Raw genomic sequence first — 12,611 nt, 5'->3', positions numbered from 1 at the left:
TAAGGTCCCCAGATGTGACCCTTGATTTAAGGTCCCCAGATGTGACCCTTCCTTTATGGTCCCCAGATGTGACCCTTCCTTTAAGGTCCCCAGATGTGACCCTTCCTTTAAGGTCCCCAGATGTGACCCTTCCTTTAAGGTCCCTAGAAGTGACCCTTCCTTTAGGGTCCCCAGATGTGACCCTTCCTTTAAGGTCCCCAGATGTGACCCTTTCTTTATGGTCCCCAGATGTGACCCTTCCTTTGTGGTCCTCAGATGTGACCCTTCCTTTAAGGTCCCCAGATGTGACCCTTCCTTTAAGGTCCCCAGATGTGACCCTTCCTTTATGGTCCCTAGATGTGACCCTTCCTTTAAGGTCCCCAGATGTGACCCTTCCTTTATGGTCCCCAGATGTGACCCTTCCTTTATGGTCCCCAGATGTGACCCTTCTTCTAAGGTCCCCAGATATGACCCTTCCTTTAAGGTCCCCAGATGCGACCCTTCCTTTATGATCCCCAGATGTGACCCTTCCTTTAAGGTCCCCAGATGTGACCCTTCCTCTAAAGTCCCCAGATGTGACCCTTCCTTTATGGACCCAAGATGTGACCCTTCCTTTAAGGTCCCAAGATGTGACCCTTCCTTTATGGTCCCCAGATGTGACCCTTCCTTTAAGGTCCCCAGATGTGACCCTTCCTTTAAGGTCCCCAGATGTGACCCTTCCTTTAAGGTCCCCAGATGTGACCCTTCCTTTATGGTCCCTAGATGTGACCCTTTCTTTAAGGTCCCTAGAAAAGATGTTTGGCTTGTTTGTGATTTAATCATTGATGATTGTAACTATCTTAAATCTGTTTTGTATCATCAAATAAACTCCTTCATTCATTCTGGGGACCATACTGGGGTCTACATATATGGGGTCTGTAGTTGGACTCTCAACTGTTCACTTATATCTAACACACAGTTTGTGGAAATATGTTTGTACCTTGAATAATGAGCAGTCAGTCTGTTCTCTGTAGGATCATCTGACTCTTATATAACACCTTTTCTCTCTGGTGACAGACACAGTCGCTCTGAATTGATTTCAGCTCACTCAGGTCTGAGACTGCTAAAAAATTCTGTGCTTTGTTTTTCTCTCTTGTGAGAAAAACTGATTACAGAGCAAAGTTTTGCTGACCTGTAGTGCTTCAACTTCTCAGTGGCCACAGTGATGTATAAATGTTGTCCAGGGTGTGTCTGTGCAGCGTGCAGTGCAGAGATGATTACCTGAGTCACCACACAGTGATGTCATCAAAAGGAGGGAATAAAAAGCTGAGTCTGAGCTTTTAAGGAAAAGCATTTAACATATTTCCTTCCACTGTTTGCCTCAAATTCCTTTAAGGGCTGAGAAGCTTAAAGTGTCTGAAACCTGTTGAGACTCTACACTGACCTTCAGTCATGTAGTGAAGCATCAGCGTGATACACATGATTTTCTGTTGGGTTTAGTACTGATTAACCAAATGTAATGAACTCAAAACATCTGTGCTTGTGTTTTATACATGAATTAATAATGTGAATTATTCCCATACATGTGGAATTCATGTTTTCATAATGTGAAATATGACATATAACATGTAAAATGTTAACGTGAAATCTGAAATTAATATTCACCTTCGGCATGTGAATAGTCTCAACTCAATGCTCCCTTACTAGCTTTTTAACCACATTGCAGTCTTCATCAGACAATGGAGTTTGTTGAATGTGATTTTTCTTCAATATCTTTTTTTTCTCTTACATTTTACAATCATTCAACATGTTAAAAAATGTTAACCACATACATTTTTCTTTTTTCCATTCATTTTGTACACTTTTTGTGTAATTTAAAATGTGAGTTACACGTAGTAATAATAATAATGCATGTGTGCTTTAATGTCAGTGATTAAATCAGGAAATTCAGGTAAAATGTTAGTATAACTATTAATGATTGTTATCCAATAATTAATATGCACAGACAGAAATGTTATTCATGTTACAGTCTCACCTGAAATTGAGTATAATACTGTTTTTTCTAATATTATGATATAATATTCAAACCTGTTCCTTCTCAAGTTGTTGTATAGTTATAATTGTTATTAAATATCAGTTCAGAGTGAACAGTAAGACGTGTCTCAGATGTTTTTTCTAAGTCTGTCTTGTGTCTCTTTAATCTTCTCCTTTATCTCTGTCCATCATCTTGCCTCCTCATCCTCCAGCTGTTTCTACGTGTTGAGTTGACCTCCATCCTGATGATCTACAGCCTCGTCCTCCTCGACTCGCTCTGACTTCTCCACCTCCCCCTCCAGTCTCGACCGCTGAACTTTAACCTCTGACCCGACTGTTCCTTCAACAACAAAATGGATCTGAAACATTTTGGAGGCGATATCTGCTGCATCCCAGACACTTAAACACTCTGCGCCCTCCTCAGCCTCTCCTCTGTCAGTCTAACTCTGGCTGGTCAGGAACGTTTCCTCCTAGCCGCCGGCTAGTCTGAACCCTTAGCCACTTCCTGTCCCATCCTCCTCTGCAGTGACAGCGTCCACCATGTCGGAGGGTCTGCTGCAGGTGGAGATCCCGGACTTCGGCAGCAGCGTGCTGGGCAGCCTGAATGAGCAGCGACTGCAGGGACAGTACTGTGACGTCTCCATCCTGGTGCAGGGTCAGGCCTTCAAGGCGCATCGGGCCGTCCTCGCCGCCTCCTCACTCTACTTCAGAGACCTGTTCAGCTCTGCGGCTGAGTCCTCTTCCTCTTCCTCCTCCTCTTCCTCCTCCCAGGCAGTGTTCGAGCTGCCTTCCTCTGTGACACCGACGTGTTTCCAGCAGATTCTGTCGTTCTGCTACACGGGACGTCTCAGCATGGCTGCCAGTGAGCAGCTGGTCCTCATGTACACCGCTGGGTACCTGCAGATCCAGAACATCGTGGAGCGAGGCATGGAGCTGATGATGATGAAGGCCTCCTCCTCCTCCTCCCCTCTCTGCTGTGACTCACAGGTGAGTTTGGCTATGCTCAGAGAGTTCTGTATAGACCAGGTTAGTCAGCTACAGACAGACTCAGCCCAGCTAGACAGAGTTAGTCTAGGAAGAGCAGCTGTAGAGCTCATTAAGAAAGACAAAGAGAAGGATAAGCTAAGTAAGACCAGCCTTTGGCCTTAGACATAATTACTCGGCTAAATAACTATAATGATGAGTCTCATTTTATTGTCCCAGTCAAGTTCAGTTGTTGCCTGGCTGCAAGGTTTTCTTACATACTTCTCTGTGTTCATCGTGACCTCTGGACACGCAGCAATCAGTGATTTCACAGCATTTATTCTGTCTGTTTTCAAAGACAAAGTATTTGCTTTTACCTTTGTGATTATTTCTCAAGGCTGTGACTTGTACTGAAGTGAGATTTCATGATGAAGTTAATGGAATAGTGTCAATAAGCTTACAGATAAAGTTCTGACTCTGATGATACGTTTCAGTTATCAGCCCTCAGCATCTCTTTAGCTTTGTAGACAGAGTAGCTGCAGTTTAAGCAGCCAGTGTGTTTCCTCTTCATAACTTTATTTTAACACATTGATGGATTACAGACGACCTCAGCAGATGAGCTCGGGGGCTACGACACCTCAATGGTCCAGCAGCAGCAGCACGGCGCCCCCCAGCTGCAGGGGGCCAGTCCAGACCAGCCGTCCCTGAGCCCCGAGGAGCTGCTGCTGGCTGTCAGCCGGATCAAACAGGAGCGAGCCGACACGCCTCCTGCTGAGGAGAACGGAGGAGGAGACGAGGCCAGGTGAAGACATGCAGTTCAGTTCAGAAGTTTTCTTGTAAACAAACAATTCAGTGTTTATCACCAAATGCACTGTGAATATCTCTGAGGCCTAAAAAACGGGTTTATATCCACGTTTAGCAGCAGGTCTAATTGTTGGTCCTCTACTTAGCTGCACATTGGAGCCATGTGACAAACTAGGTTGGTCCTCTCTCGCAGAACAATATACGAATCATCGGTATTTATTTGTCTTTAACGCCCTTGTTGGAAAACTGCCACCAATCGTGCAGCATTGGGACTTTGAAACGTATCAAACTTGCACATGTAACTGATTTATGTTTAAGATCCCAGAACACAGTCTGGATATAAAAAGTCGGCCTTTTCCGTTAGTGCACCATCTGAGTGATCTTCAACACACACTAAAAACCAAAAGCCTGCTAACATATAGACAGTTTATACCCCTGATCCTCCCTGCTTCATGTTCTAACTGTTTTAACTGATTTTCATTTGTGTTTTTTTTTTAAACTTGTTTGTAACTCGACGTCATTGTAAATGAGGGAAACTGCAACGGTCCCTCGAGTTTAACTAAAGATTACAGGAATGTAGTTTTTCATGTTTGAGCTCAAGAAATACTAATGAAATAATTTCTCACTCCGGAACAAAAAACAGAGAACCAACCTAAACGATCTAAAACAGACACGAGGAAAACCTGAATCCAAAGTGCATAAATCAAGAGGGCGAGTTTAAGAGAGAGCTGATTGAAAGGGGCTTGAGGCAGAGTTGAGCTTTAATGGGAACACCTGGGGCAAAATGATCCTTAAAATGTGTATAAATACCCTTATAATTGGGATGATGGGGCAGTTTTAAATGCCCTCATAAAATAAAAGTAAAACAAAGACTTAAGTACATTTAGTGTGACGGCTTATAGTTCTGGTATTTATTATTAACATATTTGTAGAATTAAATCCATTATTAATCTTAATTATAAGCACGGGAATCGGACCTTTATTTTGAAGGGCTGATTCTTTAAAGCATTTAATCAGAAAGCGAACATTAGACGTTATTATTTATCGGAGGGTTCGGACAGTTAATAGAAATGTCTTTTGAGCCTGAGAGTTTCATTGCTTAGCAACTGGCTGATATGGACATAATGTGCTTTTTATATTGTTTGTTCTTAAACTGCTCAGCTGTGCGTTTTTTGTTTCTTAAATAAAAGAGAAATATGCAGGTTTTCCCAGACCTACCCAATAATGATATTCTCTATCCGCCACTGTGCTGTCAGTCATGCAACAATAAAACTAAGACATTTCAAAATGCCGTAGAAATGATCCAAAATGCCCTTAAAACATATTTCATGACCTCAGGAAAGTTAAATTAACTGTTATCTCCATATGTACTACTCATCATGTCCCTTCTTCTTTTGTACGTATTTTATCATCTACCCATTTACAAAATCTATGACCATGTGCAACACTTCATCCACCCAATATTCACATCAACAGGACCATTTTGCACACTTCATTTGAGATTAATTTCAAGCATAAACCAAACTTCAGATTTGATCTCATCCTTTAACTGACCACTGTTTTCTCTGATCTCATGAACCAATTCTGCATCAAAGCAAGCTGCTATACTTCTTCGTCACCTGTCTCCTCCTCTTCATCCAACTGTCCCGTGTCTCCTTCTTGTCCTCCTTCCACCAGACTGTCTCGTCCTGGTCTGACTCGTCCTTCTTGTTCTGTCCTCAGAGTGGACATTTCGGGGGAGCTCCAGACCTCCAGGGGCAGTGCTCTATGTTACCTGAGTGCAGGCGGAGGTTTGGTTCCAGGGCTGCAGTCCTACCTGTTGGCAGGCGGGGGGCGCTCTAGTCCAGGAGGGTCCAGCCTCCCTACAGACTCTCCTCCATCCCACCCGGCCACCGAGGAGGAGCTGGAGGAGGATTACTATGGCAACACAGTCCACCAGGGAATATACCAACATATCTACGGACACCCCGGTAACCACTACAGTAAGTTATATTGTAGCACGACTGGAACTACAGAATGGTGACCAGTAATTAATATGTCCAGACTGGTGATATTTTGAGCCTCCAGAAGTATTAATGGCACAAACAACAAATGGGTTAAGAACTTTTTGGATCGCCAATCGTGTGACAAAACAGGTGATATTCGTACACAGATAGGCCTCATCATCATTGTCCACAAAAAAAGCAAAAATTCCCAAAGAAAGGGTTTTTTGGTATCCGTTACACCTTGTTTGACCAAATAGTTCTATAACATTATGGAGCCACAACAGCAAAACTAAAGGTTCCACTTACAATATTCCTGCCTGTGTTTTACTGCATCTGTGGTACAAGAACAGTCTAACTGTAACTATCAAGAAATTAAATCAAGAACATCCCTCAACTTCACATCTAGAGGTTTGTGTTTGACCTATCAAGGATTTCCAAAACTGCCATAGATCAGAAAGCACTACATCCAGAGGAGGGTCTTCTGTGGGCCAGGAACTACGACTGAGGAGTGAAATTTAGACACTGGTTGATAGATAGATAGATAGATAGATAGATAGATAGATAGATAGATAGATAGATAGATAGATAGATAGATAGATAGATAGATAGATAGATAGATAGACCGACATCAAAGCTGAACCCTGTTCAACAAATCATTAAGACATGAGATATAACCATGATATCCCCACTTTGATACCACATAGTGTAGCGTTAATGGCAACAAGTCATCCATTAAATGAATGACACCCATCCCACCCATTGACCTGGGATGCTCCATGTTTGTTGATTGAGATCTGATCACAACGGGGCAATCAAGATAACAAGAGTGCCTATAAATACCAGGTATAGATGCAAAGCCTCAATATCCAGATACAGATCGCACGTTAATACCAGATGTAAATGGGGCCTAAAGGAACCCATTGAAATTTAATTCATACGGACTGTGATGTGTCTCAATTCTTTATCATCATCAGTTGAAGTCTGTAAACTTAGGACTTAAAACCGTCACTCGTTTCCATTGATATTCCTTAATCAGGTTTATGAGGTGGAATAAGACCAGTGTCTGCTGTCTGACTGCAGATTATGACAAATAAAATCAAAATGTCTATTTATGTTTGTGTGAAATATCAAACCTTTTAAACATCGCCTTAATCTCAGACTCCACAGAAATTCTGCTTTAAGACCTCTGAGGGCTTGACGAATTCCTGACAGACCTCCCAGGACCATACCCAATAAGTTTACTAGTGCTGAAATCAGTGTGAAGGGAAATCTAGACATTTAGATTCAGCCAAAGATGTGTAGTGTTCCCTTCAGGCAAGTCATAGCTTCCCAATTACCAAACACAGTCCGTGTTTTTAGAGGCAGCATCTAGTGGACATTAAAGGAACTGCAGCCAAAGACTCATGGCATGATAATGCATTTTAATATTATTTTTTATATTGTTGTCACCAGGTTTTGCTGACACCCCCTTTTCTCTCTCTTTGTCATTGGTTTAGTCCAAGAGAAGATGGAGATGCTGCCCCTCCCATTGGCTAATGAACGTCGGCCCTGCGTGCTGGTTGGTCGAGACAACATGGCCCTACCTGCCAGTCTGATCAGTCAGATCGGGTATCGCTGTCACCCGTCCCTCTACACCGAGGGAGACCCGGGAGAGAAGGTGGAGCTAGTGGCAGGTAGGATACACCTGGAGCTTACTGGTGATTAGTAACTAAGTGAGTTCAGGTATCTGGTTGTCTTGTTCATGAGTGAAGGAAAGAAGGAGAACTTTTATTACTGGTTGGTTTATGTTGCATCCCTGAACCCACCAGGAACAGGATGAGGATCTCTGGAGGCACTGAGAACTGTACAGGTAGCTGTATACTCCTTCAGATGAGAGGCCCGTTAACTGCCCCACTAAACCTTTCTGATGGTAGATAAGGGGGCATGGCCATTTCTGTAACTACATTTATTTAACAGCTTTAGTTACTTTTCAGATGCAGATTTGACACAATGGATAATATAACAAGCTTTATAAATACAACACATTGTTAAAGATGAAACCAGACAGCAGTGTGTAGTCGGCTCACATTTCAGATGTCTATGAGTTGTTAACAGCTCCACCAAATACTGATTTTTCCCTCTAAACTTCTCACATGCTTTCATTTCAATAAATGTTCAAATGATCCAATATTTCAGCAAAAATCTAAGATTAGAGAAAAAGTCCAAAAAACTGAAAACTTCTTCTTTCCTCTCCCATTAATCATCTCACCACCCCTCACATTTATCTGCTGACCCTTTGGAGGGGCCCCACCCCTAGGTTGGGAACCACTGGACTAAACTAGCTAACTGTATATAAAGTAGTGTAAACTAGCTCCACCTCCAGCAGCTACAACAGTAACATGCTGCTCTAACACTGATGCTTCACTATTAATAATCTAATGATGTCATAATAATAATATATCAGTCAGAGGACCAAACCACTACTTTACTGTAATACTGCATACTACATCACTATAATACTGCAGTACTTTTACTGTAATACTGCATACTACATCACTATAATACTGCAGTACTTTTACTGTAATACTGCATACTACATCACTATAATACTGCAGTACTTTACTGTAATACTGCATACTACATCACTATAATACTGCAGTACTTTTACTGTAATACTGCATACTACATCACTCATAATACTGCAGTACTTTTACTGTAATACTGCATACTACATCACTATAATACTGCAGTACTTTACTGTAATACTGCATACTACATCACTATAATACTGCAGTACTTTACTGTAATACTGCATACTACATCACTATAATACTGCAGTACTTTACTGTAATACTGCATACTACATCGCTCATAATACTGCAGTACTTTTACTGTAATACTGCATACTACATCACTCATAATACTGCAGTACTTTTACTGTAATACTGCATACTACATCGCTCATAATACTGCAGTACTTTTACTGTAATACTGCATACTACATCACTATAATACTGCAGTACTTTTACTGTAATACTGCATACTACATCACTATAATACTGCAGTACTTTTACTGTAATACTGCATACTACATGGCTCATAATACTGCAGTACTTTTACTGTAATACTGCATATTACATCGCTCATAATACTGCAGTACTTTTACTGTAATACTTTCACTGTAGGAGTATTTTTACATTGCTTAAATGGTATGAGTACTTCCTCCACTGCTGGAAGAGACCCTGCTATAACACACTGCAGTGATTATATATGTAACTGATCAGGGAACACTGGATCCTCCGGTGGGTGCAGCGGGACGTGCTGGCAGATGCCTCCTGCTGTGAGGTTCGCCTACAGACGTTCACATCTTTGTTTCTTTTACACTTCTACAGATTTTTGAGTCAGATCAACCAGTCAGCGAGCCTGACTCTTACGTCTGTGTGATGGATTGTAGAGATCTTAAATGTGTTTGCATTAGCTCTGATGCGAGCCTGTGCAGCCTAAAGTTATCCACAGTAGCCATTCACTGTGTTTACCCACAGAGACGTGAATGTGAACCACGGTTCCAGCCTCAGTCTGGAGCCTATATGTGAGAATATTTGACTGTAGCATTTTATTGTGGATGCTCAGATATAACAGCAGAAATGTAGAAAGTAAGGCTGCATTTTAAACATGGCTCATGTCTTGCTCTTCTTTGCATTGCTATTGTGTTGTCATGGTGACGAGGCTCTTAGTAAGGTTATTAAACACAAAACTGTCTGGAAGAGCTGCGAGAGGCAGACACATTAAAGCAGAGCAGGAATTACACCTCAGACAAACGGACAGAAAAAAAAACTACAGACCCAAATGGACAGTTTGATTTAATGGAAAGTCGCAGATTTCCTCGTTTAAAACTACACGAGACAAATAAACAAACTCGTGTTTCACAGAGTCTCATCACTGCTGAGGACCAACAGCAGCATAAGATTCCTCCCACTCACACAAATACACGGGTCAGGGAGGTGTTTGTGTCCATGTGGTTTAGTTTAAATTTAAAGGGTTAAAATGTGAAAATAAACGTATGAATAACTTTCACACATTCTTTTTTTGTGGACCCAGCATCAAATTTCTGCTTTTAATCCATTTAGAGAGAATATATTAGAGGATTATGGCAAAAATGTCTAAGTGGTGTAACCATAAAAACTTTCTACCAAATATTTCAACTTGCTTAAAAACAGTAAATTCTCAATAAAACACCATATCAACTAGTTTGGCATGATCTTACACTTAGCCCATATATAGTATATATGTAATTATAACTTCATGCTATTACACCTTTGATTTGGCCCTGGTATCCTAGGGTTAGGGATGCAATTAATAATGTATAATTTATCAGTAATCAATAGTTTATCAAAGGCTAAAGTGGCTTTGCCCCAGAAATGACTTAATTTCAGACCTGGTGTTTAATATTCTGATCTTTTATTTGTGTGTGTGTGTGTGTGTGTGTGTGTGTGTGTGTGTGTGTGTGTGTGTGTGTGTGTGTGTGTGTGTGTGTGTGTGTGTGTGTGTGTGTGCAGGTTCAGGTGTGTTCATGACGCGAGGTCAGCTGATGAACTGTCACCTTTGTGCTGGAGTCAAACACAAGGTGCTGCTCAGGAGGCTGCTGGCCACGTTCTTCGACAGGTGAGCTGTTAAACCAGTTAGCTTAGCTTAGCTTAGCATAGTTTAGCATAGCTTAGCATAAAGACTGAAAGCAGAGCTGGCTCCATCCAAAGTTCAAACATCAACCCTCTGAATTAAACTTACACTTAAAGTTTCCTGATGAGTGCTGAACACAGAAGAGTCTGTTTAATAAACTCATATGATCTCAGTCGTCTTAGTTATATATCTCTGTTTTTTGTATATAGGCTACAGTCCTGTCACAATAACTACTACTACTACTTTGTTGGGCGATGTATTGTCTCAGAAATAATCGCGATAAAGAAGATTATTGTCATTTGAAGATCATTTTATAAGTCGATATATAGACACAATGTCGATAATTACGTTATTTACGATAAGTCGATAAATAGACACGATGTCGATAATTGCGTTATTGTACGATAAGTCGATATATAGACACGATGTCTATAATTACGTTATTGTACGATAAGTCGATATATAGACACGATGTCGATAATTACGTTATTTACGATAAGTCGATATATAGACACGATGTCGATAATTACGTTATTTACGATAAGTCGATATATAGACACAATGTCGATAATTGCGTTATTGTACGATAAGTCGATATATAGACACGATGTCTATAATTACGTTATTGTACGATAAGTCGATATATAGACACGATGTCTATAATTACGTTATTTACGATAAGTCGATATATAGACACAATGTCGATAATTGCGTTATTGTACGATAAGTCGATATATAGACACGATGTCTATAATTACGTTATTGTACGATAAGTCGATATATAGACACGATGTCGATAATTACGTTATTTACGATAAGTCGATATATAGACACGATGTCGATAATTACGTTATTTACGATAAGTCGATATATAGACACAATGTCGATAATTGCGTTATTGTACGATAAGTCGATATATAGACACGATGTCTATAATTACGTTATTGTACGATAAGTCGATATATAGACACGATGTCTATAATTACGTTATTTACGATAAGTCGATATATAGACACGATGTCGATAATTACGTAATTTACGATAAGTCGATATATATAGACACGATGACGGCGATAATTAAATTATTGTACGATAAGTCGATATATAGACACGATGATGTCCATAATTACTCATGACCAATAGGAGCGCGGTGTTGATCCTGATGCACCTGGCTTCAGGTGAGATAGTGATGTAACTTCTGTGTCACACTCCCGTGACTCAGCAGTGATCTGATTGGACGGTCAGTCAAACCGTCAGCCAATCAGAGCACCCAAAGATAAAATTACCTGCTGGTTAATGAACGTGTTTAAAATGAGCGAGATATAAACTGGAACAGATGTCATCATACATCCTGTGACATCATCAGATATCATGTGACATCATCAGATATCATGTGACATCATCAGATATCATGTGACATCATCAGACATCATGTGACATCTTCAGACATCATGTGACATCATCAGATATCATGTGACATCATCAGACATCATCAGATATCATGTGACATCATCAGACATCACGTGACATCATCAGACATCATGTGACATCATCAGACATCATGTGACATCATCATGAGGCTGCTTTAATTGTTCCAGAAAATTCTCAGCAACAAAAAACCTCTCTGACAATCCAGCTGCTGCTTTACATAACTGCTCTGTGTGTGTGTGTGTATGAGTGTATGTATGAGTGTGAGTGTGTGAGTGTGAGTGTGTGAGTGGGGGGGGGGGGGGGGGGGATAATCTAAAGCTTGGTATAGGTTGCTGATTGGGTTATTATGGTATCCATAGAAACACTCTGGCCAATAGCTGTGGGACGGGGATCCGCTCCTCCACCAATGATCCGAGCCGAAAGCCGCTGGACAACCGAGTGTTAAACACAGTGAAATGTAAGAGACACACACACAGAAACACACACAGAGACACACACACAGAAACACACACAGAAACACACACAGAGACACACACACAGAAACACACACAGAGACACACACCGAAACACACACACACAGAAACACACACAGAGACACACACACAGAAACACACACAGAGACACACACACAGAAACACACACAGAGACACACACACACAGAAACACACACAGAAACCCACACAGAGACACACACACAGAAACACAGAAACACACACAGAGACACACACACACACACACACACACACACACACACACACACAGTCTGACTCATGAATGTAT

General features: G+C 41.0%; 2 protein-coding genes across 2 annotated transcripts in view; both read left to right on the top strand.

Moving 5' to 3' along the window:
• Window positions 1-12,611, top strand: part of LOC133979436 (uncharacterized) — a 1,726,912-nt gene that overhangs the window by 578,290 nt on the left and 1,136,011 nt on the right. The gene's annotated exons all lie outside the window — the stretch shown is intronic.
• Window positions 2,533-12,611, top strand: part of LOC133979519 (nucleus accumbens-associated protein 2-like) — an 11,781-nt gene continuing 1,702 nt past the window's right edge. The window contains 6 exon segments of the mRNA XM_062418052.1: window positions 2,533-2,979; window positions 3,558-3,757; window positions 5,482-5,741; window positions 7,241-7,417; window positions 10,280-10,385; window positions 12,191-12,288. Coding sequence (XP_062274036.1) covers window positions 2,533-2,979; window positions 3,558-3,757; window positions 5,482-5,741; window positions 7,241-7,417; window positions 10,280-10,385; window positions 12,191-12,288 — 1,288 coding nt within the window.

The sequence above is a fragment of the Scomber scombrus genome, chromosome 4 (assembly GCF_963691925.1).
Source record: "Scomber scombrus chromosome 4, fScoSco1.1, whole genome shotgun sequence".
NCBI lineage: Eukaryota > Metazoa > Chordata > Actinopteri > Scombriformes > Scombridae > Scomber > Scomber scombrus.
This window is presented reverse-complemented; position numbering and strand designations above follow the sequence as displayed.